Source organism: Haliotis rubra, unplaced genomic scaffold (assembly GCF_003918875.1).
Source record: "Haliotis rubra isolate DU_JTF1 unplaced genomic scaffold, ASM391887v1 Scf522, whole genome shotgun sequence".
Lineage (NCBI taxonomy): Eukaryota > Metazoa > Mollusca > Gastropoda > Lepetellida > Haliotidae > Haliotis > Haliotis rubra.
In genome coordinates, this window is record NW_025767216.1 from 1 (window position 1) to 26,941 (window position 26,941).

The following is a 26,941-nucleotide window of genomic DNA, read 5'->3' on the forward strand; positions in this document are numbered from 1 at the left end:
AGAGAAAGGAGGGCATATTGCGTCTTGTGAGAAAGGAGGGCATATTGCGTCTTGTGAAAGAGTGGAGGGCATGTGCATCTTGTCAGAAGGTTGACATGGGCATCTTGTCAGAGAGTGGAAGACATGCAACGTGAGAGAAAGGAGGCATGTGCGTCTTGTGCGAGAAAGGAGAACATGGCGTCTTGTGAAAGAAAGGAGGCACGTACATGCTTATTGAGATGAAGAGAGGGCATGTGCGTCTTGTGAGAGAAAGGAGGGCATGTGCGTCTTGTGAGAGAAAGGAGGGCATGTGCGTCTTGTGAGAGACAGGAGGGCATGTGCATCTTGTTAGAGAAAGGAGGGCATGTGCGTCTTGTGAGAGAAAGGAGGGCATGTGCGTCTTGTGAGAGAGTGGAAGACACGTGCGTCTTGTGAGAGAAAGGAGGGCATGTGCGTCTTGTGAGAGAGTGGAAGACACGTGCATCTTGTGAGAGAAAGGAGGCCATGTGCGTCTTGTCAGAGAGTGGAAGACATGTGCAACTTGTGAGAGAAAGGAGGCCATGTGCATCTTGTGTGAGAGTGGAAGGCATGTGCAACTTGTGAGAGAAAGGAGGGCATGTGCGTCTTGTGAGAGAGTGGAAGACACGTGCAACTTGTGGAGAGAAAGGAGAGTCATGTGCGTCTTGTGAGAGAGTGGAAGACACGTGCAACTTGTGAGAAAAAGGAGGCCATGTGCGTCTTGTGAGAGAAAGGAGGGCATGTGCATCTTGTCAGAGAGTGGAAGGCATGTGCATCTTGTGAGATAAAGGAGGGCATGTGCAACTTGTGAGAGAAAGGAGGGCATGTGCGTCTTGTGAGAGAAAGGAGGGCATGTGCGTCTTGTGAGAGAAAGGAGGGCATGTGCGTCTTGTGAAAGAAAGGAGGGCATGTGCATCTTGTGAGAGAAAGGAGGGCATGTGCAACTTGTGAGAGAAAGGAGGGCATGTGCGTCTTGTGAAAGACAGGAGGGCATGTGCGTCTTGTGAGAGAAAGGAGGGCATGTGCGTCTTGTGAGAGAAAGGAGGGCATGTGCGTCTTGTGAAAGACAGGAGGGCATGTGCATCTTGTGAGAGAAAAGGAGGGCATGTGCGTCTTGTGAGAGAAAGGAGGGCATGTGCGTCTTGTGAGAGAGAGGAAGGCATGTGCATCTTGTGAGATAAAGGAGGGCATGTGCATCTTGTGAGAGGGTGGAAGACACGTGCAACTTGTGAGAGAAAGGAGGGCATGTGCGTCTTGTGAGAGAAAGGAGGGCATGTGCAACTTGTGAGAGAAAGGAGGGCATGTGCGTCTTGTGAGAGAAAGGAGGGCATGTGCGTATTGTGAGAGAAAGGAGGGCATGTGCGTCTTGTGAGAGACAGGAGACCATGTGCATCTTGTGAGAGAAAGGAGGGCATGTGCATCTTGTGAGGGAAAGGAGAACATGTGCGTCTTGTGAGAGAGTGGAGGCCATGTGCGTCTTGTGTGAGAGTGGAAGACACGTGCAACTTGTGAGAGAAAGGAGGCCATGTGCGTCTTGTCAGAGAGTGGAAGGCATGTGCCTCTTGTGAGAGAAAGAAGGGCATGTGCGTCTTGTCAGAGAGTGGAAGACACGTGCAACTTGTGAGAGAAAGGAGGCCATGTGCATCTTGTGTGAGAGTGGAAGGCATGTGCAACTTGAGAGAGAAAGGAGGGCATGTGCGTCTTGTGAGAGAGTGGAAGACACGTGCAACTTGTGAGAGAAAGGACGGCATGTGCATCTTGTGAGATAAAGGAGGGCATGTGCATCTTGTGAGAGAAAGGAGGGCATGTGCGTCTTGTGAAAGACAGGAGGGCATGTGCGTCTTGTGAGAGAAAGGAGGGCATGTGCGTCTTGTGAGAGAAAGGAGGGCATGTGCGTCTTGTGAGAGAAAGGAGGGCATGTGCGTCTTGTGAGAGAAAGGAGGGCATGTGCGTCTTGTGAGAGAAAGGAGGGCATGTGCGTCTTGTGAGAGAAAGGAGGGCATGTGCGTCTTGTGATAGACAGGAGGGCATGTGTATCTTGTGAGAGAAAAGAGGGCATGTGCATCTTGTGAGGGAAAGGAGAACATGTGCGTCTTGTGAGAGAGTGGAGGCCATGTGCGTCTTGTGTGAGAGTGGAAGACACGTGCAACTTGTGAGAGAAAGGAGGACATGTGCATCTTGTGAGAGAAAGGAAGGCATGTGCGTCTTGTGTGAGAGTGGAAGACACGTGCAACTTGTGAGAGAAAGGAGGGCATGTGCATCTTGTGAGAGAAAGGACGGCATGTGCATCTTGTGAGATAAAGGAGGGCATGTGCAACTTGTGAGAGAAAGGAGGCCATGTGCGTCTTGTGAAAGACAGGAGGGCATGTGTATCTTGTGAGAGAAAGGAGGGCATGTGCGTCTTGTGAGAGAAAGGAGGGGATGTGCGTCTTGTCAGAGAGTGGAGGGCATGTGCGTCTTGTGAGAGAAAGGAGAGCATGTGCATCTTGTAAGAGAGTGGAGGCCATGTCCGTCTTGTGATAGAGTGGAGTCTATGGATATCTTAGGGTTAGCTGACATATTACGATAAGTGTCCATGCACAAATAGATCCTGCTTTGAAAGGATGTTTCAAAAATCAGCTTTTTCGTGTGTTTCAATATCATGGTTTGCCCCCCGAGAAGGTTTCCTGCCTCCTCCAATCCTGTCAGCTGGACGTAAAATGACCGGTCCGTTTAGGGCCAACGGCTGTTAGGTGATGTGATATTTCACTCACCATCGATCGCTGATGAGTTGAAGGTATTCTGAGTACTTTCAAGAACATCAACCCGTGCTACAACGCTGTCGATATCCGCCTGATTCGAAGTGCTTCCACTCTGAACTGAGAGAGACATACAAATGGTGACACTACAGAACATGCATACATTTCAAAACCCGTGACGGTCCGGGTTAGAATATTGATCTTCAGTAACCCATGCTTGTCGTAAGAGGCGACTAACAGGATCGGGTGGTCAGGTTCGCTGACTTGGTTGACACATGTCATCGGTTCCCAATTGCGCAGATCGATGCTCATGCTGTTGATCACTGGATTGTCTGGTCCAGACACGGTTATTTACAGACCGCCACCATGTAGCTGGAATATTGCTGATTGCGGCGTAAAACTAGACACAGTCACTCACTCCAGCTGGTATCAGTGTCAATACTATCATTAATCATTACAATACCCAGCACACAAGCCACACAGTTGTATCCCATCAATCAGTGCATGATTACCTATCACACCTGGATATACTAAAGACTTTATTTTGCACCTTGCCAAAAGCGCCAATTAGCTAGTAACTTCCCTTGTTAAATTTCAAGTATCCATCTCTGCTTTCTTAACATTTGCTTTAATGTGTACATATGGCTACCTAGTTCCTTCGCCATTATATGAGTTTCTTTTCATTTTTTATGCTGTTTTTGAGGTCTGTTTTTGTATTACCCGGTTGTTCCGGTTAATGGTTTCCGATGCGACTTCATGGAGTATTAGACGTACATGGAAGAGAAAGGGATCTTGTCCTCATTGGCGTGGTGGCAGCGGTTTAAACCTACGCTAGTACAGATTATAACACACAGAGATCATAATACAAGTTCGCTTACCCTTTCATAGCAGGTACAGGTGTGTAAACCTCGAATTTAACCGTGAACAACGCATCGGTCACTCCGGCCACGTGTAACGTTACCTTACTAATAGAAGCTCTCGTAAAATCTTGGCCAAAATGGCAAACGTCCGAGCCCCGAAGCAGCGGCAAATCACAAAGAATGAGACAATTAACTCCTTTGAAAACTGGAGGCAGAATTTAGTGAACAGCTTATCTTTAGATGCAAATATTGCTCCTTCCTCGCTGACGGCAGTGCATGGCTGAAGAAAACTGCAGCTCACCCATTGAGAGGATTGCAGAATGATGGTGAAGATGTACAGGAATATCAGCGATAAAAGGCTAAACAGAAAAAGATACACCTCGAACGTATGCTAGGGCAGATAGTTAATTACTGTACTGTCATTAGCAGGAACTCTATAATCAAGAATTCAACATCTGTTCAAGATATCTGGCAAAAGATTAGACTCCACTACGGGTTCCTGTCAACGGGAGCTAATTTTCTCAACCTTGTTGACATCAAGATGCAACCTAATGAGCGCTATGAAGATCTCTATCAGCGTCTGATGGCATTTATAGAGGATAATTTACTTACTAACCGTTCTGGTATCACTCACCATGGTGATGAAGTTGACCAAGATGAAGACACTAGAAAACATGGTCGTTGTGTTATGGCTACAGCTTATCCGTCCTCAACTCCCCCATTGACATACCTAGAAGTAACAATTTCAAGCCTCGTCAACAAAAAGTGTGTGTGTTGTGCAAGTCAGCAGGGAGACCAGCATACAATACTCATAACTTAAAGGACTGTAGATATGTACCTGAGATTGACAGACGACAGATGTATGACCGCTCTCGTCTTCTGGATGTTGATGACCCAGTCCAGGGTGACACACTCTATGGTGAAGGAACTTCTGATAGCGACGACCAGGACCCCAATGTCCTGCTTGATCAACCCGTTATTGGTCGCGTTGACGTCATCCAGTCGCCGTTCCTCAATACATTCTATCACGAACACCCTGTGAGACTGACTTTAGATACAGGTGCTACAACAAACATGGTCAGGGCTTCCTTTGCTCAGGCTATCAAAGTACCAATACGCCTGGCTTCACAGATGGCTCGTCAGGCAGATGGCGTAACACCCCTAGACGTAGTTGGGGAAGTCCATTGTCATTTGACCAGGGACAACAACACATTTCAGCTTGACGCTTTGGTCGTGAAACAACTTGACGTTGACATATTAGCCGGGAACCCCTTCCTCGTTAGTAATGACATCGCAACTCGCCCTGCTAAGAAGCAGATTGTAATTGGTGGTAGAACTATCGTCTATTACGGACAACAACCTTGCAGTAATGCTACAGCGAGACGGGCCCAGGCTTTTGTTCTACGCGGTCCTCCACATCGAAAAACAGTGCTACCTGGGGATTATGTTGAGCTTGTTACCCCGACGTGCTCCAGCAAGATGCATTATGGGCACTTGAGCCACGATTTGATTCCCCTAGAAACATGAGGTTAAAACTGGAAATGGCCTGGTCACGTTTACAGGAGGTGTCATCAGTTGGTAATATCATCAGGGTTACTAAGACAACTGACGAGCCCTTATTGTTGAAAAGGAGTGAACATATCTGTCAAAACCGAAGCATCCCTGGAAAATGATTCAGGAGGCATGGGGACCCGTTACAAGACGCCTACAACACCCTACTCAGCCACAGTAACAATCGACCCTCACAACATTTTGCCGCCAGATTTCAGTGGTGCTTTCAGAGAATTACATGAAGAATTTGAAGGAGTTTTCAACCCACGTGTAACCAAGTACAACGGATCCAGTGGGCCTCTAGAAGCTGTGGTGAACATGGGTCCTACACTGCCCCCTCAGAGGAAAGGATGCTTACCCCACTACAACAGAGAGATGTTGAAAGAGCTTCAAAATAAATTTGATGAACTAGAGGACATGGACGTCTTTGCTACTCCAAAACAAAAGAACATTACTGAGGACTACTGAATCTCTCTTTTCTGGTTCGCAAGCCTGCAGGTGGACTTCGAATAGTAACCTCATTTGGCGAGGAAGGACAATATTGTAAGCCTCAGCCATCTCTCATGCCAAATGTGGACAATGTGTTGCGAGCCATTGGAAAATGGAAATACATCATCAAAACAGACTTGCTGAAGTCCTTCTGCCAAATTCCTTTGTCGCGGGCATCAATGACGTATTGTGGAGTAGGACACCATACAAAGGCATCCGAGAATACACCCGCTGTGCCATGGGTATGCCTGGATCTGAAACATACCTGTAGGAACTCATGTGTCGAAATTGGCAGATGATCTTTTCTGTGGTGGGGACAACCATGTCCAGGTCTTACACAACTGGCGCCACGTATTGTGCGCCTTAAGAGAAAACAATCTGAGACTTTCAGGCCCCAAACCTATCATCTGCCCCAAATCCACATCCATACTAGGTTGGATATGGTCCAACGGATCAGCCAGTAAACATCGCATCGCAGCACTGTCCTCTGTCTCACCACCACCGACAGTACAGGGGTTGCGCTGTTGGTGCCTATAAGGCACTCAGTCGTGACCTCCGTGGATCTCATCCAACTTTAGACAAGGCCGAGGCCGGAAAACAGTCTAAAGACAAGATTTTCTTGACTGATGATCTGTACTGTGTCGGACAACAAGACAATCACTATTCCGAGACCAAGTGATACTCTGTGCATCGTCACAGATGCATCATCAAAGAATCATGGCTTAGCGGGAACATTATATGCTTGTCGTGATACCAAACTGTTATTGGCCGGCTTCTTCAACACCAAACTGAAGACTCATCAAGTTGCATGGCTTCCTTGTGAGCTGGAGGCTCTTGCTATCGGATCATCTGTAAAACATTTTTCTCCATTCATCACTGCTTCAACTCAAAAGGCTCGAGTACTCACTGATAGCCGTCCTTGTGTGCAGGCTTACAACAAGCTCAACAGAGGTGAGTTTTCTCCAAGCTCTCGAGTCACGACATTTCTGGCAACAATCAGTCGGTACAACGTCTCTGTGAACCACATATATGGAACAATATCCCGACAGACTACTGTCGCCATCACCCGAGTTCATGCTCGGATCAGAGTTGCCAGATATGCAGATTCATCCAGGAGGATGCAGAATCAATTATTCGAAGTTTGAGTGTTAAGGATGTTGTAGAAGGTGGTGCTCGAATGCCTTTCACGAACCGACTCAACATGAATGTTCGGATCTCAGACGGACACACTCCCACCTTTATCAGGGAACTCGCCCCTCAAAGAATCACACCAATGTTCCGGATGTCAAGCGGTATCTAAGAGAAGTCTGCATTGCTTCGGATGGTTTGCTGGTAGTGCGTGCAAGTCAACCATTCCAGTCTGTGCGGAAGTCAACCATTCCAGTCTATTTGGGATGGTCTCCTAACAGCATTACACATCAGACTCAATCATCCATCAGCGTTTCAAACCAGACAACTGTTCAATCGTTACTTCTTCGCTTTGGACTTGGACAAATGCCTGAAAGCTGTTGACTCATCCTGTCATCACTGTATATCGTTGAGATCCGTGCCTAGCCAGTTCTACCCACAATCCAGCAGCCCCCCCGTCTGTGTCTGTAGGCACAGCGTTTGCAGCTGACGTTATGAAACGTTATCGTCAACTTGTGTTGACGGGTGAAACGGTGTCATCATTCACACTGACATGCTTTATCGACAGTGAAAGACGTGACCACCTGCACAATGCCATCATCTCACTCTGTGCTGGCATCAGACATCTTGGTGACTCTGGTACAACAATAAGAGTTGATCCGGCACCAGGCTTTGTTTCTCTCACCAATGACTCTATCTTGAAGACATATTCACTTGGAAATTGGTTCTCCAAAGAATGTCAACAAAAACACAGTCGCAGAACGTGCCATTGAGGAACTTGGCATGGAATGCTTACATCTGTGTCCAGATGGTGGTCCTTTGTCTTCAGTTAACCTTGCCTTGGCCACTGGCAATATGAATTCAAGAATCCGAAGGGGTGGATTGTCATCCCGAGAAGTGTTCACACAACGTTATCAATTAACTGGAGAACAGTTACCCATCACAGAAAGGCAGTTCATCCTACAACAGAATCTCGCCAGAACATTGAACCACCCACATAGCAGTAAATCTAAAGCTCGTGGGAACACCCATCTGGATGGTACTACATTTCAAGTTGGTGACCTGGTCTTTCTCAAAAGAGAGAGACAAAAGACACATGTCAGGGACAAGTATTTGGTCACTGGAGTTTCAGAAGACAAATGCCAGCTCAGGAAGTTCGTTAGGTCACAGTTTCGTTCCAAGCTGTACACTGTTCGGCCATCAGATTGCTACCATGTGAAACCTACCACTATATCGACCACTGGACCCGTCACTGGAGAAGACTCTCAGCCTCTACCTAACCTACCAACACTAAACAGTGACATTGATTCAAACTGTCATAATGATGAACCCTGTCACACCAGATGAACCATCAATTGCAGTTGAGCCTACTCAACAACCTGACAACATTGCCCCGGATAGCGATACGCCCCTCAGGGTGTCATCCCGTCCTCGCAGAGCCCCAGCACGGCAGACCTCTGGAGACTGGATCATGAACTGAACTCAATCTCATTATTGTTTGAATTTGTGTAGCATACATCTTACCATTTATCTTTTCAGTGGCTATTTTCTCAATCGTAGAAGAAGAAAAAGTGGTTGCGCCATTATATGAGTTTCTTTTCATTTGCTGTTTTTGAATTTTGCTTTTGTATGTATTACACAGTTGTTCCGGTTTATGGTTTCCGATGCGACTTCATGGAGTATTAAACGTACATGGAAGAGAAAGGGATCTTGTCCTCATTGGCGCTAGTTTTCATTCACCTATTGAAGGCGTAAAAATTTTACTTGACATCCATAAATTAAGAAAGCCTTTTAGGGCCATGCGGGTTCTCTTTTTTTATATTTTCTTGAAACTAAGTTGAAATTTCAAGATGCTAAGTTGAAATTCCAAGATACAACGTACATATTACATTGAAATTTTAAGAAACACATTAAGTTGAAATTTCAAGATCGTTATTAAACCCTAATATTTCAGCTTATCTTGAAATTTCAAGGAAAATAACGAATGACCCAAAAATTCTTCTCAATGAAATGTCCCCTACCACTTTAAAGTGAACATGAACCCTTCCTTCCATTTTTAAGTAGATGTGGTTCACAGCTGAAGATGTCAATCGAACGTCCCAAACTGTAATCTGCCCTAAAAGGCGTCCATTGGATGGTGGCACCAGTCGCTTGACCTCTACACGCGGCCTGGCCTAATGCTCAGGGCGTTCGCTTGTCACACTGACGGTCTGGTTAGCAGCATGGGTAGAGCTCATAAAGCGCTCTTCTGGTTTACCTCTGCAGTCACATGGCTGTAATGTTGCAAGATTTAGTGACTGGTGATTCACTCTCACTCCGAAACCTTCCCAGTTACCTTATCCGAAATTCAAACTTCAAAGCCAATGTAAACAGCAGATCACCTTTTCACTCTTTTCTTGTCAGAGACATAGGAAAAATGTATAAGCTGTTTTATTATCCATGTGTTAAAATAGGTGATGACATATTCTCCATACGTAGTACACGTGTAATAAAAACCCTAGAGACCATTTCATTGGCCGGCTGAGACAATCACGTGACATCGGAATGCCGGACTACTTTATTCATTCATAACTTTTTACGACGGGTACGATGTTTACTACAACTTCAGTTACTCTCGTGTCCTCCGTCTAACACATTTATCAACACTGCTAAACACTAGATTTCAGTAAAATAAATAACACATATCACCTTTTACAAGAGTTTGTCACGTTTTACATGTATTTGTCACAATTTGACTGTTTTAAATTGGCGCTAGATTTTTACTGTCACCACAGTTCCTGTCAGTGCGCAGCGACCTTGATCTTGCCGTATTTGTAGTCATACGTTTTAAGGCTGTATTTAGATCGCCTTCAACATTGGAACTGCCGGTAAAACACCGTTATTTGTAATTCTACCATGACATTTAAGTATGTTCGTTTTTGATTGGCTGTTACTAAAGAATTAGAAGTGAAACATTTTCAATAACCACTTCTGAGAGCCGGTTCACTGCGCGTAGTGTCCAAACACTACGCAAGGGTAATGAGTGCATATTTAAAACGTGTTTTATTCATGGTGCATATGTCATGGTAGAATGAAATAATCCTATTGTGTTTACATTCTGGAAGTGATTATAGTTGGTTGAACGCTGCTAAATGTTTCATAGGATTGTCTCCTCATTAAGCCTTCTGAAGAGAAGGGGATAAGAAAGAAATTAACATACTCGCGTAGATGTCATATTGTATTTACAACACTCGCACTTGCTCTCGCTCGGGGGAATATCATTTTGCAGTCACTTGTGTTGTAAATACAACATGACATCTACGCTCGGGTATTAATCTCTATGTCCCATAGGGATAAACTAATTTCACACTGATTGCACGAGTAACACTGCTTTGACCAGTATTTGGCACGGAATGTCAGATTGTAGGAGGACAATGTGGAAAAGATGCACATCTACGGACAACAAATTCAACATACATTCAGATTTCACCTTGATAAATAAATATATATGGAATTGATTATGCGTCTCTTTTATTGGGTGGTGCAGTATCATATCCAAATGTTTCAAAATCGTTTGAAAATAGCTCAGTAATTTGTTTGATAAGTGTCAAAGGAACAGTTTTGTAGGCTCCGATTATTGCCTCTTTCCTCTGATGTTTCCATGCCCTCCTTCCCTCGGCAGGAGTTCCACGATATACTTCTAAAACATAGGTCTTAAATATATCTCTATCTAAAAATGTATTTGACATTTTTGTGACAACGCTCTCGGCGGTTTCGTCGATAGGGAGGTAGCCATTCAGTTGAAACACTTGCCATAATCTTCTGGCTATATCTGCTCTTGACGTGCAGTCCCTGTAGAACCGACTTTTTGCAATTAAAGCAAAGTTATAATCTATAAGCATACTAACTTCTTCTTCAATATGTGTATCCTGGTCAAAGGTATTCATAATCCACTCCTCTCCAATTCCTCGCAAGATATACCTGGAATCATCACCAAAAGTCTCTTGTTTCCCGATGACGTCTGGCTTGAATTGGCACGGATCACATTTGTATTGAATGGGCTGCCAATGCTCATTCATATTTTCTGGTAAAAGAGACACTACATATTCAAGGAACTCACTGAAACTGACATCATTGCCACACTTCCTTGCTTCAATTGTTGGGTCATACCGCTGTCTTGTAATATGCAAGGCAAAACTCCTCCAAAAGTCGGGAAGAAAAAATTTATCAAGGTATGCAGACCACAGCCGAGAATAAGGATCGCGGGCAAACATGAATCTGGTGTAATTACCAAAGATCGTCTTCTTGGTATCTTCATCCAGGGGTGAAATTTGTGTCTTGTTTTTCTTTCCATAGTGAACGAATGCGCGAGGGATCTCAAAGGGAGTCTTTACAGAAAAGGTTCCGGTGTCATTATGTAAAAAGACAAACACTCTCTTCCAGAAAGTGCTGCCTATCTTAGCTACAGGACAATAGGCAATATGTAATTTGTCATGGCGATATATTTTGGCCACAGATCCTTTGTTAGAATGTCGGCATTCACTCTTTACATACTGGAGTCTTTCTTTGTAAATTTGATCCACAGACATTTTGACCACTCTTGATTCTTGAAAGTCTTTGGGAAGAGCCGGTTCTTGTCCTGAAGAACAATAAACAAATAAACAGACAAAAACAAATGACCATTTCCTAAAACTAGTAGAATATATATCACTTTGCTTCCATGATATCCTGGGGAAAACATGTGGAGCTTTTTCGTTTGGTTCCTTTCTAAAAGAGAACTGCATCTCCAAATTGCTAAAATCTTCTGTGTCTTTAACAAAAATCACAGACCCGTGAAGATCCGGGTTAGATTTGATCTTCAGTAACCCATGTTTGTCGTAAGAGGCAACAAACGGGATCTGGTGATCGGGCCGCTGACTTTGTTGACACATGTCACCGTATCCAAATTGCGTAGATCGATGCTCATGCTTTTGATCACTGGATTGTCTGGTCCAGAGTCAATTATTTACAGACCGCTGCCATATAGATGGAATACTGCTGAGTGCGGCGTAAAACTAAACTCACTCACTCACTCAAAAATCACAATCCCTTGTACCTGGGCAAATTAGGAGGCAATCGTTCAAAAGGTCATGTAAGCAATTTAACAAGCATGGTACTAAAGTTATATTGGCTTACATATCCATAACAATGACACAGTCATTTGAAACTCGAAGATGACCGCCATGAATACCATCATATTGTATGAACCTCATATAAACTGATACTAGTATCCGAAAGCTATAAACGTGGTATTATCTTCATCCGGGCTCTGATTTTGCAGTGAACTTTTCTCTACCGCTAATCGTCTTTACAAAGCATCCCATGGTTTTGCAAGCGTTTCATCCAGAAATCACTAGACGTATGAAACACGCTAATATTTTAATGACATCACCATCAATCTGCATGTGCTGTATTTTAAATTTGATTCATAGGTTAGTTTGTTCATATTCAGCTGTATTAAGCTCTGCAGCGGATAACTTTGGCATTTTCGCGTCATTATATTTTGCACTCATATTTGTTAGTTCACGTGAATTGGACGCCAACAGGCATAACCGTCCTCGGTCAATATTGCTTTTCGCGGGTCCATAAAAACAGGTATTGACCTCATCACCAGTCTATAATTGTATATTGTCTCACATTCTAGCACGACATTGTGTGAAACTCGATTCTGATTGGCTGAGAGCTCATCAAAACCGTACTTAAATGGCAGTTTAAGGTCCGCTTGTTAAAGTGACCGATTCACTGCGTATGAATACAACGAACTCGTTGACCCTATTGTTTGTAAACAAACATGTCGGACATCGGCAATTTCTACCTCGGCAGCATCTTTGGTAGTTTTGAAGTAAAAAGTGAATGGTTTGAAGAAGAATTTCTTGATCCTTATCCCAGTGAAGAAACTCGGAAGCAGACAAATTCGTCAGCAGTGCAAAAGCGGCAGTATATTCAAACTGGGTCTAGATCTCGCGGGCATGACGTCGACAACACACGTCGGCCCACACGTCTTAACCTGACCGCTTCCGTCCCGGCCGTAATGCCCAGTCCTTCCACTTCCACTGTCCATGTATCCCCCATAAAACGTGGCATGTCAGGTATTTTCCAAATTGGGAATAGTAGGGTGGTTATCAACAATTATTTCCGTGAATAAAGTTAGCGGCGACTAAACTTAGCGAGTTCACCGCTTGAATTGGGGCGAGTCTATTGTCATACAGTAGGGGAGATCAATAATTCGCTTGAGAAAAATCAAATAATTGCTCACGCGTTCGGTTTTTAAATTACATTCAGCGGTCTTAACTCAACGATAAAGGACCGCAAAATTGAAAACAGAGTAGCTTTATCTTCTAAATATAGACGTTAAGCGTAAGTCACATTATTGTTGGAAACACTATGGTAACCGTTCAGGTATTTTCTCACATTATAGATATTAGCATATGTCATATTACTGTTGGCAAACGTATGGTTATTGTTCAACTATATCCTCACACTAACATCAAAAAAGAAAAATATTCACATTGAAACCAACAGCATAAGTTACATAATTGTCAGCAAAACGTACAGTACGTTCATCTACTGTCTTACATCAACGCCAACAAAACAAGTCTCATTATTGTTGGCATATTCACACAACAGCCATTTAGCATGTCACATTATTGTTGGTAAAACGAACGGTTACCGTTGGCTATTGCCTCACACTAACGCAATCAAGCAAAAGTCACATTATTGTCGGTAAAACGAACGGTTACCGTTAGCTATTGCCTCACTATAACGCAATCAAGCAAAAGTCACATTATTGTCGGTAAAACGAACGTTACCGTTAGCTATTGCCTCACAAAAACGCAATCAAGCAAAAGTCACATTATTGTTGGTAAAACGAACGTTACCGTTAGCTATTGCCTCACACTAACGCAATCAAGCAAAAGTCACATTATTGTTGGTAAAACGTTCGGTTACCGTTAGCTATTGCCTCACACTAATGCAATCAAGTGAAAGTCTCATTATTGTTGGCATATCTACGGCAACAGTTCAGGTACTGTCTCACATTTTAGCCAACAACGTAATCCATAGTATTGTAGGCAAAACCTACGGCAACAATTCAGCTGTCGCACCTAAAAGTTCAAAACTTGATGGACAACCTGACCAGTGTGAAAATATCCAGCCCAACTGTCTTGACACGGCGCCAGAAATGGTCTTGTGGACTCGGAATTGTACATCTCTAACACACTGTTAATAATAATGATAATAATAATGTGTCCATTTATATAGCGCCAAATTCCACGCAGATGTGCTCATAGCGCTTACAATGAATAGCACAGCACATTATTACTCGTGATAACCCAAGCTGCCTATTAGGCGCTAGAAGGTCATACTTACATGACTTATCCCATCGGGTACCCATTTTCTGCTTGGTGAACAGAGGCAATGTTTTAAAAAACTCACTTGCCTCAGATGAGACCACATGCATCACACGTATCACACGTACCCATGTTGGGATTCAACCCAGTACGCCCCCATCATTGGGATATCCTCCCGTCCCGCTAAAAGGGTACACTGTACGATTCCGACTTGATCATAAGCACGGTAATATACTTCACTATCAAATAGTGAAAATACCAGTTTGCAAAATTCATAACGCCGATCACAAACGCATGAAATAGCAGAGCAATTGTTGATCTGAAAAACACGGGAACAAGAAAAAACTGAGGACCATTCCCTTATACTTACTGGCTTGATGAACTTGGAGGAAGACGGATGTAACGTTGAATCCTGCCACCATGAGAACCAGCAAGACAATGACGGCGTAATACTTCTTTACCTCCTTCCGCCATAACCCGAAGAGCAGGGACACGAACCTCATGCTGAAACAGTACTCATCCATTATGACCAATGCTTGTAGTAGAAGACGATTTAATGGACAGTGGTCACGCTCAGTGACCGGGTGATTGCTTGCAATCGTTTCCAAGTAATTGAATCCATTCACATGATGACAATCACTGCCCTGTCTAGTCTTAATTATTTACAGACCGGTTGGGTTCGGGGTTAAACAGGTTGTTTGGTTTGTTCAAGCTTTTCTCTTATGGATGCCCAGTCATCAGTTTATGAAACATTATCCCCGTAATCCTGCGATAAGCCTTGTTAATATTGTCCAGATTGTATAAATCACGCACCTTGTCCTGGAATAAACATTAGAAGACGGAACCGAGCCATTAGTTCCTTCTCTGAATACCTTTACCTTTCAAATGTCAATATGTGATTACAACGAATCTCTTTATGTTTTGCACACGTGAGAACTGGTTGGACTGGGTCCCAAAGGGCCGATGCGTGGACGACGCAAAGCGACACATACACCACTATTGATCACAGGTGTCAATCCGTTACCGTATAACATTTGGATATTATAGATGTACTTTAGAACTAATCCATACACATACAGCTGACACTGAATAAAAAAATAAAATAATAATAAACTTCGGGCCGAGTAGAAAGCACGCTTAAAGAAAATCTGGAGCTCAGGAAATGTCTCGCTTGCATCCCAAGTATACTCTCGTCAGGCTCACCATTGTTCTCGGTGCCCTTGGTTTGGTACCTCCTGATGTTTTGGTGCAGATCAGGTGAGTGCCCGAGCTCTCCACCGGGAGCACAGCCCTTCTGACACTCTGGGTAATGCAGAACTGCAGTGTTGCGGAGTCTACATAATTATTCTCCCGAAAGTTCTTGGTGGTATCGACTAGGCAGCGTTTCCTGGGTGAAGCCCCATTCGTTGTCTTGGCAAGGGCCCTGAGCTGATGATCAGCCTTACTGAATGTGCCAGAATCACCCGAACCCCCTCTGCTGCATTTTTCATCTTACTCCGTAAAACATAATAATGGCTATATATACAGCGTCTGTTTCCACGCATTTGTGCATGCTCAAGGTGCTAACACATTATTACCCCGAATAACCCAAGCTGTCTGTGAGGCGCTAGAAAAGGCTACCAGTCATATAACTTAACCTACCGGGTACCCATTCACTGCTGAGAGATACCAAGTTTAACTCAAATTAATACTGTTATGCGAAACGAACAAAACCATGGCTTCCACAACCCACAAACTGGTGCCACGAATAAGCTACTTACTTCCCATCAACCGTAGCTGAAAGAGGTGAGTTAATGAGCATTGTCATATCAGATTAGTTCGTGCATTGTCACATCGCACCAGACAGCTAGGGCAATACTGGAAAAGACACTAGTTTGTCTGGTCGACATGTATATATTACAAAGCTAGTGCGGCGAAAACCATCAAACAAAACTGATCGGTCATGTGATTCACGAGTTGTCCTATGAATCATTTATAACGAGATATATCTGGTTATCGGCTACTTTTGCGCGCCAACTTGCGATATACGAGACGGGGCCCTGCTTACTTCCGGTACCAGATTTCCGGTGACAAGCGTATATTCAAGAACCAGTTCTGGTACCAAATTGCGCGACCGCCAAATAAGACTTCATTAAACTGACCAAGTGTACGTTGTTTGTCACCGGAAGTACTAAGGTCTCGCGAAGTGCCGTGACCTACTTACGGGACCTATAGTGTTAAACGGACAAACCGCAGTTCAAACTGCGCAGTGAACACAACATCATGTCTTCAATCGTATTTGATTGATTTAATATCATAGTTCAACAAGCTGGCAAACAACGTGGCATTTGAGTAGTACGATATGTCACAAATCATTGTAACCCACAAATGTTATTATTTCCACACTGACATCAATATCGTCCGTCGTTATCGGATATTACACCAGTGTGAGTCTAACATTTATCACGTCTTTAGGACAAAAACTGGGAGGGCACAACATTCGGACCGTGCCTTTGATGCTTCTATTTACACATACAACCATTATTGTAGAGGTTTGTATTTAGTGAAGCTTGATATTGCTTGTTTATCAGACTAATTTTCCCACACCTTTGGCAGGTCGTCGAAACTTATAAATAATTAGACGAGAGTTATTTTTGGTTTTGATTTGTCAATAAATATAAAGAAAACATTACAATTCTATCGATTTGACTTTTTTGTGAAATGTGACTGAAATGGGATTGTTGAAGCACACTCTGTTGGCTGTCGTGGTGCTGTAATATATTCACATATGAAAAGTAAACGCCAGAGAATAACCAGTCTCGGTTGTCTTACGAAACTGTTTCCCCTCGATGTTCTTTAACTCATGGGCACTGACATACACAATTTGGACAATATGGCATGTGATCACCGTTAGTCGCATCTTACGACTGTTTGCTGAAGATCAATTCTAACCCGGATCTTCACGGGTGTAGCGTTAATGAAAACAGCCGTGGATAATTTTATCAAGGTGTTCGGGATAAGGGGCAAGTATGGCTGGCAGGGCGGAATGTGTCATTTCTTACCATAAATACAATTATTAGGCTCGACGGTAACATAGGTTTGTTTTATTTTTTCAATATCCATTTTAGGGTCGATGGTTTCATACACCAAGTAATGGAAAATAGGACGTAATATGAATCTGCTTAATATGCTAGAATACTGTTTTATCACCCTAATTTGTCTACGAGTGAAGATCCGGGTTAGAATTGATCTTCAGCAGCCCATACCTGTAAGAGGCGACTAACGGGATCGGGTGGTCAGACTCGCTGACTTGGTTGACACATGTCATTGTATCCCAATTGCGTAGGTCGATGCTCATGCTGTTGGTTACTGGATTGTCTGGTCCAGAGTCGATTATTTATAGACCGCCGCCATATAGCTGGAATATTGCTGAGTGTGGCGTAAAACTAAACTCACTCACTCCGATTTTGCCTCTTGCGTAGAATGGAATCGGTTTCATCGGAGAGTTGATATTGTATATTTATGAACCACAATCCACAACTAATGATACTACCAGGCGTAACAGATGTAAAAGAACGTATTATTCTTTGTTAAAATTACTGCCGAAATATGAAATATGTGTATGACAGGTAACTTGAAGCACTACGTACTTGGCGTATGATAAACATGAAGAAAATATCTGAAACATTCTAGACAATATCTGACAATGAAATATGGACCTCCACTGTAACTAATCTGTTTTGTTCACCATCAGTATCAGCATCCACAGGATCCGCGACAATGTGTGAGACGTTGATTGGAAAGGAGGAAAGAAAGTCACAGGAAAAAAGTCACGGGAAAAAAATCACAGGAAAAAAGTCACAATAAAATAATATATATTAGTGGGTTGTAAAATTGCCAAAAAGGCTATTTAACTGTTTCTTAATTAAATCAATTAGTATATTACTTTGATCATGCTTTGTGAATATAGAAGGTGAGGTGAGGGGAAATTGGGTTTAACGTCGTGCTTGAGAATATTTCGCTCATATGACGACGTGCATGCGTGTGTATGTGTATGTGCGGGTGCTTGTACTTGCCCAGACTTAAGCTGGTTTTATAGTGCTAGCCCACTGAGATACCATGCCGCAGTGAAGCATGAATACCCCACTCAGACACATTATACTGACTCCGAGCCGACCAGTCCTTGTTGTACCCATTAATGCCGAGCGCCAGGCAGGGACCAACAAGTACCATATTTTAACGTCTTTTGGTATGACGCGGTCTGGGATCGAACCCGCGACCTTCCGCTCTCCGGGCGGACGCTCTAACCACAACACCACGGAGGCGGTCTGTGAATATAGAAGTTACTGGGTGGTTTCTCAAATGGTATAAAAGCAGTGTGACCACAATTTGCTATAATCATTTTATGTGATGATTGTATGTTTATTTACCTCATAAGAAGACGCGAGACTTGGCTTCTGATTCTGACTGAGTGTCAGAGCGAGAACACCGTGTTCTGTTAATAAAGTGGTGGTCTTTCAAATGTTTTCAAAACACTATGACCATGTTACTTTTTATCTTCTTGAGTTATTAGCGACATGGGAATTGTTTTCTGATTTGGGTGGGTGAAACATTCCACTTAACAAAGAATTTGGATTGATTTCTGAAATTTATTAGAACTGTGGGGACTATATCAATATCCATTTTCTGATTAATTTTATTCCCAGCCATAATTGTGACATAACATCGTATGGTATGGATTTGCAACTTCTTTATTGTTTACAACACGACGATGTCCGCCGTCTGTCCGCATGTCTGTCCGTCAAAATACTGTATAGCCATTTTCTCCGGAACTATAAAACGTACAGACTTTGAATTTTGCATACATGATACCCTCAACTGTGCCTAATGATGCTGTAAAAATCAAGTTATTTGGATTTCAACTTTTGTTGCTATGGAAACCTTGATAAACGAAAAACTTCAATCCAAGATGGCGGCCAAACGGCTAAAGATATCGAATTTTGACCCCCACCCAAAAATGATCGGCATCTCATGACCAAGTCACATACCAAATATGGAAGCTGTTGGGTCAATAGTAGTGGAGCTAGATGCTGTTTTATGCCGCCTTGGCTACTTCTTGCCCCTTCATCACCCTGAATGACAGAATATTATTTACAAGCAAAAATATACAGTGCGAACTGAAGGAATGGAAGTGAGATGGAATTAACTGTGACTTTTTTCCGTGACCTTTTTTCCTGTGACTTTCTTTCCGATCCCCGTTGATTGACAAGGTTAAGTTACAGTTAACGGGAGCAGACATCGTGACCTTGGTGAATAACGGTAAATCATCACATGACCTGCCATATGACGCCGGCCTTGATTTAACCCGTTATATCCGTCGCAAGTGACTTTATTGGCAGATAAACAACGTCAACAAAAGAAGAAATAAACAGATCAACAAAAGCTATCATAAACAGTGATTGAGTCAGCAGAATAGCACGTAGTAGAAGGACATAAATTATTCAGATTTTCACTAAAGATGATAGTTGTTGTCACGCCTTTCTAGTGAGTGGGTTTAGTTTTACGCCGCTTTTAGTAATGCTCCAGCAATAATCACGGCGGAGGACACCAGAAATGGGCTTCACACATTGTACCTGTGTGGGGAATCGAACCCGTATCTTAGGCATGACGAGCGAACGTTTGAACCACTAGGCTACCCTACCACCCTTGAGAGAGGAGAGCACGACATATTTCGTGTTGTAGAGGTTACCATTTGGTGAAACACCAAAATGTGCTTAACGATTATACCCATTAATCTATTTGGAGATCGGGTGGTGGGGTAGCCTAGTGGTTAAAGCGTTCGCTCGTCACACTGAAGACCCGGGTTCGATTCCCCACATGGGCACATTGTGTGAAGCCCATTTCTGGTGTCCCCCGCCGTGATATTGCTAGAATATTGCTAAAAGCGGCGTAAAACATTACTCACTCACTAACTCACTCACTCAAGTGTACATATTTGTAATATATTTACCACATAATGAATATTTCGCTTTGATCGTTTTGTTTGTTTTTAGGGTGTTGGGCAACGGGTTAAATTTTATTGTTGTATAAGGCCGAACTCAGTCTGTAGGGATCAGACAAACCCGTGATTGACATCATGAGCACCGATCTCCGTAAATGGAAAGCGATGATCTGCATCAACTAGTTAACCAAGCCTACCACGATTCTTGTTGTTTTACGACTAGCATGCATAACTAACCCGGAGATCAATACTCAATCAATATCATGGCGCACGTGTGTTGAGAAGGGACAAGGTCACCACACATTGTACTCATTTGGGGAATCGAATGCATGGTAAACGGTGCCCCCTGCCTCACTGGCAGTGAAATCCGTTACACTTGATAACAGGAAGTCGTAAATGAGTGAGTGAATTTAGTTTTACGCCGTTTTTAGCACTATTCTAGCAATTTCACGGCGGGGGGCTCCAGAAATGGGCTTCACACATTGTACCCATGTGGGGAATCGAACCCGCATGTTCGGCGTGACGAGCGAACGCTTTAACCACTAGGCGACCTCACCGCCCTGCAAGTCGTAAAGATAAATCGACACATACGCAGAAATCACGTTACTATGACATGCGGCGCGATCATTAAGCTTGGGTTATGTGCACACATTCGTGTATAATAATAACGTAAATAAACGCATAAGTGTAAACTCGAGTAATTTTTGGTGACGTGGATGACTGCACTCTCTGGCCAGAACACACTGAAGGTCACACAACGGTCACGAACTGACCAGTACACAACGTACATATAGCGGTACCATGTCTACGGGTCAACGATAAATGACAATCATTAATATACATGGGAGTTTGATGGGACAACGCATGTCAAGTGGTCTGGATATTGATAACAGTTTAATGTCAGCAAACATAGCCCTATTTAAACGGTGACTTCATCATAGCAACAACATTTCACCGGATTTCAGTTTTTAATGCAACCGATTCGTTTTTTACCTAACCCATTCAGTTTACGCCATTGACTATATAAACATTTTAAACCATTTTAAACATGTTTCTAATTTCTACAAACTCAAACAAAGAACCTCTCAAATATTTGGAAAGAAACGAAAATATACAGTGATATGTTCGAAGAAAATGCAAATCGTAAATGCATAAATCAAATTATGGCGAAAGAACGTTCAGTTATACGCAAAAGTATTTGGTCTACCTTGTCCACCAGCGAGATTAATTCCCCATAGAATTCAATGCAGCAGATGTTAGCTTCCAACATCAGCAACTCTCGACTGAATGTATGGTGTATGGATTATCAATACTTTCCGTGTCTGTACATGAAGTACTCTGGTATTGTGTTCGCGATTGTACTCATGAATACAACTGCATGTACTGCGCTAGGAGTCAATAGCAGTTTTCACTAGGGCTGGTCAATAGGGCTGGTCAATAATCTTTACTAGGGCTGATCAATAGGAATTTTCACTGGGCTGGTCACTTGCGTGTTCACTAGGGCTGATCAATAGGAATTTTCACTGGGCTGGTCACTTGCGTGGTCACTGGGGCTAGTCAACAGGAGTTTTCATTGTGATGGCCATTCGAGGCTGGTCATTAGGGCCGTGTTCGCAAGGACTGGACAATAGGCTGGTCACTAGGGCTGGTCAATAGGTGTTTTCACTGGGGTCTTCACAAGGACAAGTCAATACTACTTTTAACGGGGCTCGTCACTAGGGTGGTCACTAGGGCTGGTCAGTAGGAATTTTCACTAGGGTGGTTACGAGGGGTGTGCACTAGGGGTGGCCACTGGGGGAATTCTAACTACAGTAGATGCTCATAACACATTGATAACAAGGAATTACAGGGAACACCAGTACACTCACTGAGTTTGGTTTTACGCCGCTTTTAGCAATATTCCAGCAACATCACGGCGGGGGACACCAGAAATGGGCTTCACACATTTTACCCGGCGTGACGAGCCAACGCTTTAACCACTAGGCTACCCCACCGCCCCTGAACACCAGTACAACGTCATATTTAACGAGATTACCATTATTAGGAATACAAATTCTTCTCGGATTGCATGAGAACTCTAGATTATTCCATGGCATTCTAATTTCATAACAGCCACATGTATTCAGCATGAACAGCGTACCCTTGACAGGGGCGGCGGGGTAGCCTAGTGGTTAAAGCGTTCCCGTCACGCCGAAGACCCGGGTTCGACTCATGGGTATAATGTGTGGAGCCCATTTCTGGTGTCCCCCGTCGTGATTTTGCTGGAATATTGCTAAAAGCGGCGTGAAACCCAACTCACTCACTCACTCTTTACAAAGCTGCAATTATGTTAATACAATGTAATCCATATACAAAATATTGGAATTGTAAATTTTAAATACTGCAAGATGTTACATGATGTATACGATTACATGTTACAATGACACTGAGTGTGGAAATAACACAATAAGGGAACACTTACACGACACACACGTCCTTGTCGGAGACAATGAATTGTTATAAAGGACAACGATCACGCTAAGTTTCATCACCATGAACACCTGCAGTGTGGCGGCAATCAATGTTTAACCATTTACTCGTGTTTATAACAGGTAATAAGAAACCATGTTATGTCGCAGCCTCATCATTGATCCATCATATCAGCAGCCGCCATCCACGTGGGACAGGTTCGGAGCTGGTTGTTGATAGCGCTAACAGCGACACGAGGCACCATAGAATACAATCAAAGTCTCACATTGTCTCGTGTCAAGTCTCATTACTACTTACGACAGTTACGGGGCAGTAAGACCCGAATCTCACAGTGCTTAACCGTAACCAAACACACATTGACATAATAAGTGGTAATGGACGCTATGAAACGGAATTTATTTCAGTTGATATTCCGATAAATTTACATCACTAGCAACGCTGTGAGAGAGAGTGTTATTTCACGTGGCCTTCTACATTGCAAGCGTCCCGAATAAATGACGCTTTGGCGTCCCGAACGAACAACCCACCCCATCATGCTATGTAGTAATATTAATGAACTTTTAGGGACAAGGGGCTTCATAAGTTGATCCTTTCCGCAAACCCTTAAGATAAATAGAAAGCTGAATCGTTTATTACTGTAAACAGAAAGTCAAGACACCATCCTATCAAAAGAGGCTTGATACCTTGAACAAAGAAGTTGCATAAAGTTTGAGATTGTAACGATGAGACACAATATCATTTGAAGTGACTAAATAACATAATTTTGTGGAATGTAACTTAACTCACCTTATGTGTTTCAGGTAACTATATTCCATTTAGTGCATTGGTGGATCACAAGATACAGGAGGGTGAACGTCACGTTGCTCTGATACTTGACACGCGTTTCATAATGGCCAGGAGACTGGACAATGTAGGTGGAAAGGTTTTTACATTGCACTAGAAAGGTCAAGGGCGCCTGATGGCGACCTCTGGTTGTGGTTAAGCAGCGCCATGGATATATGTCCTAAACGATTTATTGACTTCTGGAAACAGTCGTAGCCAAGGCATGAGGTAACATCTGGATGCCTTGACAGCTTGTAGCCGTTAAATAACTAGCAGGCACTGAGAATGCTCATTAGCACTCTTACAGAAGTCGCTTTAATGTAGCGCAGCTTAATTCTTTTGAAGATGCGGATTATGGCCACGGATTAGCAGAAGATAGACCCCACTAAGAAGACACGCTGACAGCTACTGTTTCACGTGATTTAAAATAATGATCATTGTACATTTTGCCTATGTCGGTTAGGTAGTTATGTTTTATTCAGTGTTTGGTAGGTCATTAGGCTCTGTACATGTGAATACAAGAATACGTGATTCCTTAATATATTTGGCACGTCACAGGTGTATATTTCTGTTTGAAACCGCTGATCTTGGCTGAGCCACACATATCCGAAACTATGTTATAGCAATTGCACTGGTGAAATCCAAAACATTGTTATAACACTGTCACTATGAAATCCAAAACATTGTTGCAACAATTGCACTGGTGAAATCCAAAACATTGTCATAACATTGTCACTATGAAATCCAAAACATTGTTGTAACAATTGCACTGGTGAAATCCAAAACCATGTCATAACATTGTCACTATGAAATCCAAAACATTGTTGTAACAATTGCACTGGTGAAATCCAAAACCATGTCATAACATTGTCACTATGAAATCCAAAACACTGTTATAACTGCACTGGTGAAATCCAAAACATTGTTATAGCAATTGCACTGGAGAAATCCAAAACCATGTTATTAATATTGCACTGGTGAAATCCAAAACCATAAAATGAAGCATTAGTCTATTGCACAAGGTACTTCAATTGGTAATTTTATCAGTGCCCTAATAATTTTACATAATTCAAGATGTTTGGCTTTTGAGACATATAAGTGAGTGAGTGAAGTTTTACACCGTTTTTAGCAATATTCCAGCAATATGACATTGGGGGACACCAGAAATGGGCTTCACACATTGTACCCCTGTGGGGACTCGAACCCGGGACTTCAGCGTGACGAGCGAACGCTTTAACCACTAGGCTACCCCACCGCCCCAGAGACATATAAGAGATCTATGAGTGTCTGCTCATCCCTGCGTAGTTCTGACCGTAATTCGATTTACCAACCTTCCTCATTGAAACGACTTCATTTCATTGTACCACCTGTCAAATGGTGAAAGAGAAATCTTAAAAAACATAAATTACTACCGACAGGTGTGTTTCTGTAAAATTATTATATTACATTAGTAAAGCGCTTAATATCCAGCTCCGAGATGCCTGGGGGCTCAATATATCCATACAGAAGTTAAAAAGTGTGGCTGTAATCTACACCAACCTTGTCTTTATTATTCTGCTAAAACCGCGGTACCTGACACATATTTACCGACATCCACAATATATTCACAAAACTTTGAATGAAATTTGTCCAATAGAGGTCTATTTCCACAGTCCCAAAACTCGACACCAATCTTCTGCTTCACTTATCCTTGCTATCAAACAGGACGGCCGGGTAGCCTTGCAGTTAAAGCGTTCGCTCGTCACATCGAAAATCCTTGTTCGATTCCCCACATGGGTACAACACATGTGTGAAGCCCATTTCTGGTGTCCCCCACCGTCATGTTGCTGGAATATTGCTACAGCTCGTTCAGCTTGACCTGATCAAGTGAATACTAATGCATTGCGTGACCGTGTCACAACTGGTTGGGTCTATTATTGTGAAGGGGTGCACTGATTGCCAACATGTCCGAACAGTCGAGACAAGGTTGCCGTTTGACACCTCAGCGTCGACAAATCGTCAGCAGTTTCCTAACTTTCTTTAAAAAAGAAGCTTTATTGTTTCCGATTCGAGCTTTTAGGCAGCTAGCAGCCACATTAATAACATTCTTTGCTCCCCTATTTAATGAAGTTAACTCGACCTGCCGTTTGTGCCATTTGACCGGGTCATGCATATGTAGAGTAGCTCAGGTCAAGCTGAACATGCTGTATTACCGGCGTAAAACAATAATCACTGCTATCAAACAGCATAAAGTGTACATTTATAGGCAGGTGTACAGAAATTATTTTAAGATAGCATAAAGAGTACAATTATAGGCAGGTGTACAGAAATTAGCTTAAGCATCTGCATGCAATCTTGCCGTCAAAATGTTATCAGACATCAGAGCGAGACAAAATACAAATGAAGAAGAAGAAAATTGTAGCATCTCATTGCGGCCTCATCCCGTAGGTTTCATCTGCTTATAGGGCGGTGGGATAGCCAAGTGGTTAAAACGTTCGCTCGTCACGCCGCAGATCCGGGTTCAATTCCCCACATGGGTACAATGTGTGAAGCCCATTTGTGGTGTCCCCCGCCGTGATATTGGTGAAATATTGCTAAAAGCGTCGTAAAACTAAACTCACTCACTCATCTGCTTATAAACCATTTACGGCAGCTTCGATCTCTGTGTGAGTGAGTAAGAGAGTGACTGAGTTTAGCTTTACACCGCACTCAGCAATATTCCAGCTATATGGCGGCCATCTGTAAATAACGGTGTCTGCACCAGACAATCCAGTGATCAACGGCATGAGCATCGATCTGCGCAATTGGGAAGCGTTGACATGTGTCAACCAAGTCAGCGAGCCTGACCACCCGATCCCGTTAGTCGCGTCTTACGACAAGTATGGGTTACTGAAGATCAATATTCTATTCCGTGTGTGTCGCTTACATCGATTCAAAAGGAGAGTTATCGCCCCTCGCAACTAAAAGACCCCCCCATTTCTCTACGTTCTTCATCTAACATTATTCGGTAATTTATTCCTAAGGCCCTCTTTACCAACTTCAACTAGCATGAGAGCGAGAAGAAAAGAAAAAAAATAACAATATTTTTAAAAAAATATTTTCGCTACTTGTGTTACTTAATTTACGCTATATCAATTTCGACCACTTGGTACTAGTCTATAAATCTGTATATGATTAAGATCGCGTCGCTTGCTGAGGAATCATTATTTTATAGATATAATAAAGGATCAATTATTTTATGAGTGAGTTTAGTTTTACGCCGAACTCAGCAATATTCCAGCTATATGGCAACGGCCTGTAAATAATCGAGTCTGGACCAGACAATCCAGTGATCAACAGCATGAGCATCGATCTGCGCAATTGGGAACCGATGACATGTGTCAACCAAGTCAGTGAGCCTGACCACCCGATCCCGTTAGTCGCCTCTTACGACAAGTATGGGTTACTGAAGATCAATATTCCAATCCGGACCTTCACGGGTCAAGTATTTTATGAGTGTGCAAGAGTATGAGTACTGTTTTTAATCCTATCAGGGCATAAACTCGCCACATAGGCGTGGAC

The 26,941-nt window shown here is 43.0% G+C and overlaps 1 protein-coding gene across 1 annotated transcript; it reads right to left on the bottom strand.

Moving 5' to 3' along the window:
* Nucleotides 1–10,256: 10,256 nt before the first annotated feature.
* LOC124252743 lies at nucleotides 10,257–23,560 on the bottom strand. The gene is made up of 3 exons (XM_046686396.1): nucleotides 23,366–23,560; nucleotides 14,501–14,634; nucleotides 10,257–11,381 (listed from the first exon to the last, which is right to left on the bottom strand). Exons 1-3 carry the CDS (start codon nucleotides 23,392–23,394, stop codon nucleotides 10,261–10,263), a joined length of 1,284 nt encoding a protein of 427 aa, XP_046542352.1. The 5' UTR covers nucleotides 23,395–23,560; the 3' UTR covers nucleotides 10,257–10,260.
* Between the last annotated feature and the right edge of the window lie 3,381 nt (nucleotides 23,561–26,941).

Excerpts from the sequence above, each read along its gene's own strand:
- LOC124252743 (XM_046686396.1), bottom strand. The coding sequence starts at position 23,394 with ATGGAATATAGTTACCTGAAACACATAAG. Across the intron at positions 14,635-23,365 it reads AGTTACCTGAAACACATAAG|CATGAGGTTCGTGTCCCTGC; the intron begins GTGAGTTAAGTT and ends GTACTGTTTCAG. Across the intron at positions 11,382-14,500 it reads CCTCCAAGTTCATCAAGCCA|GACAAGAACCGGCTCTTCCC; the intron begins GTAAGTATAAGG and ends ATTGTTCTTCAG.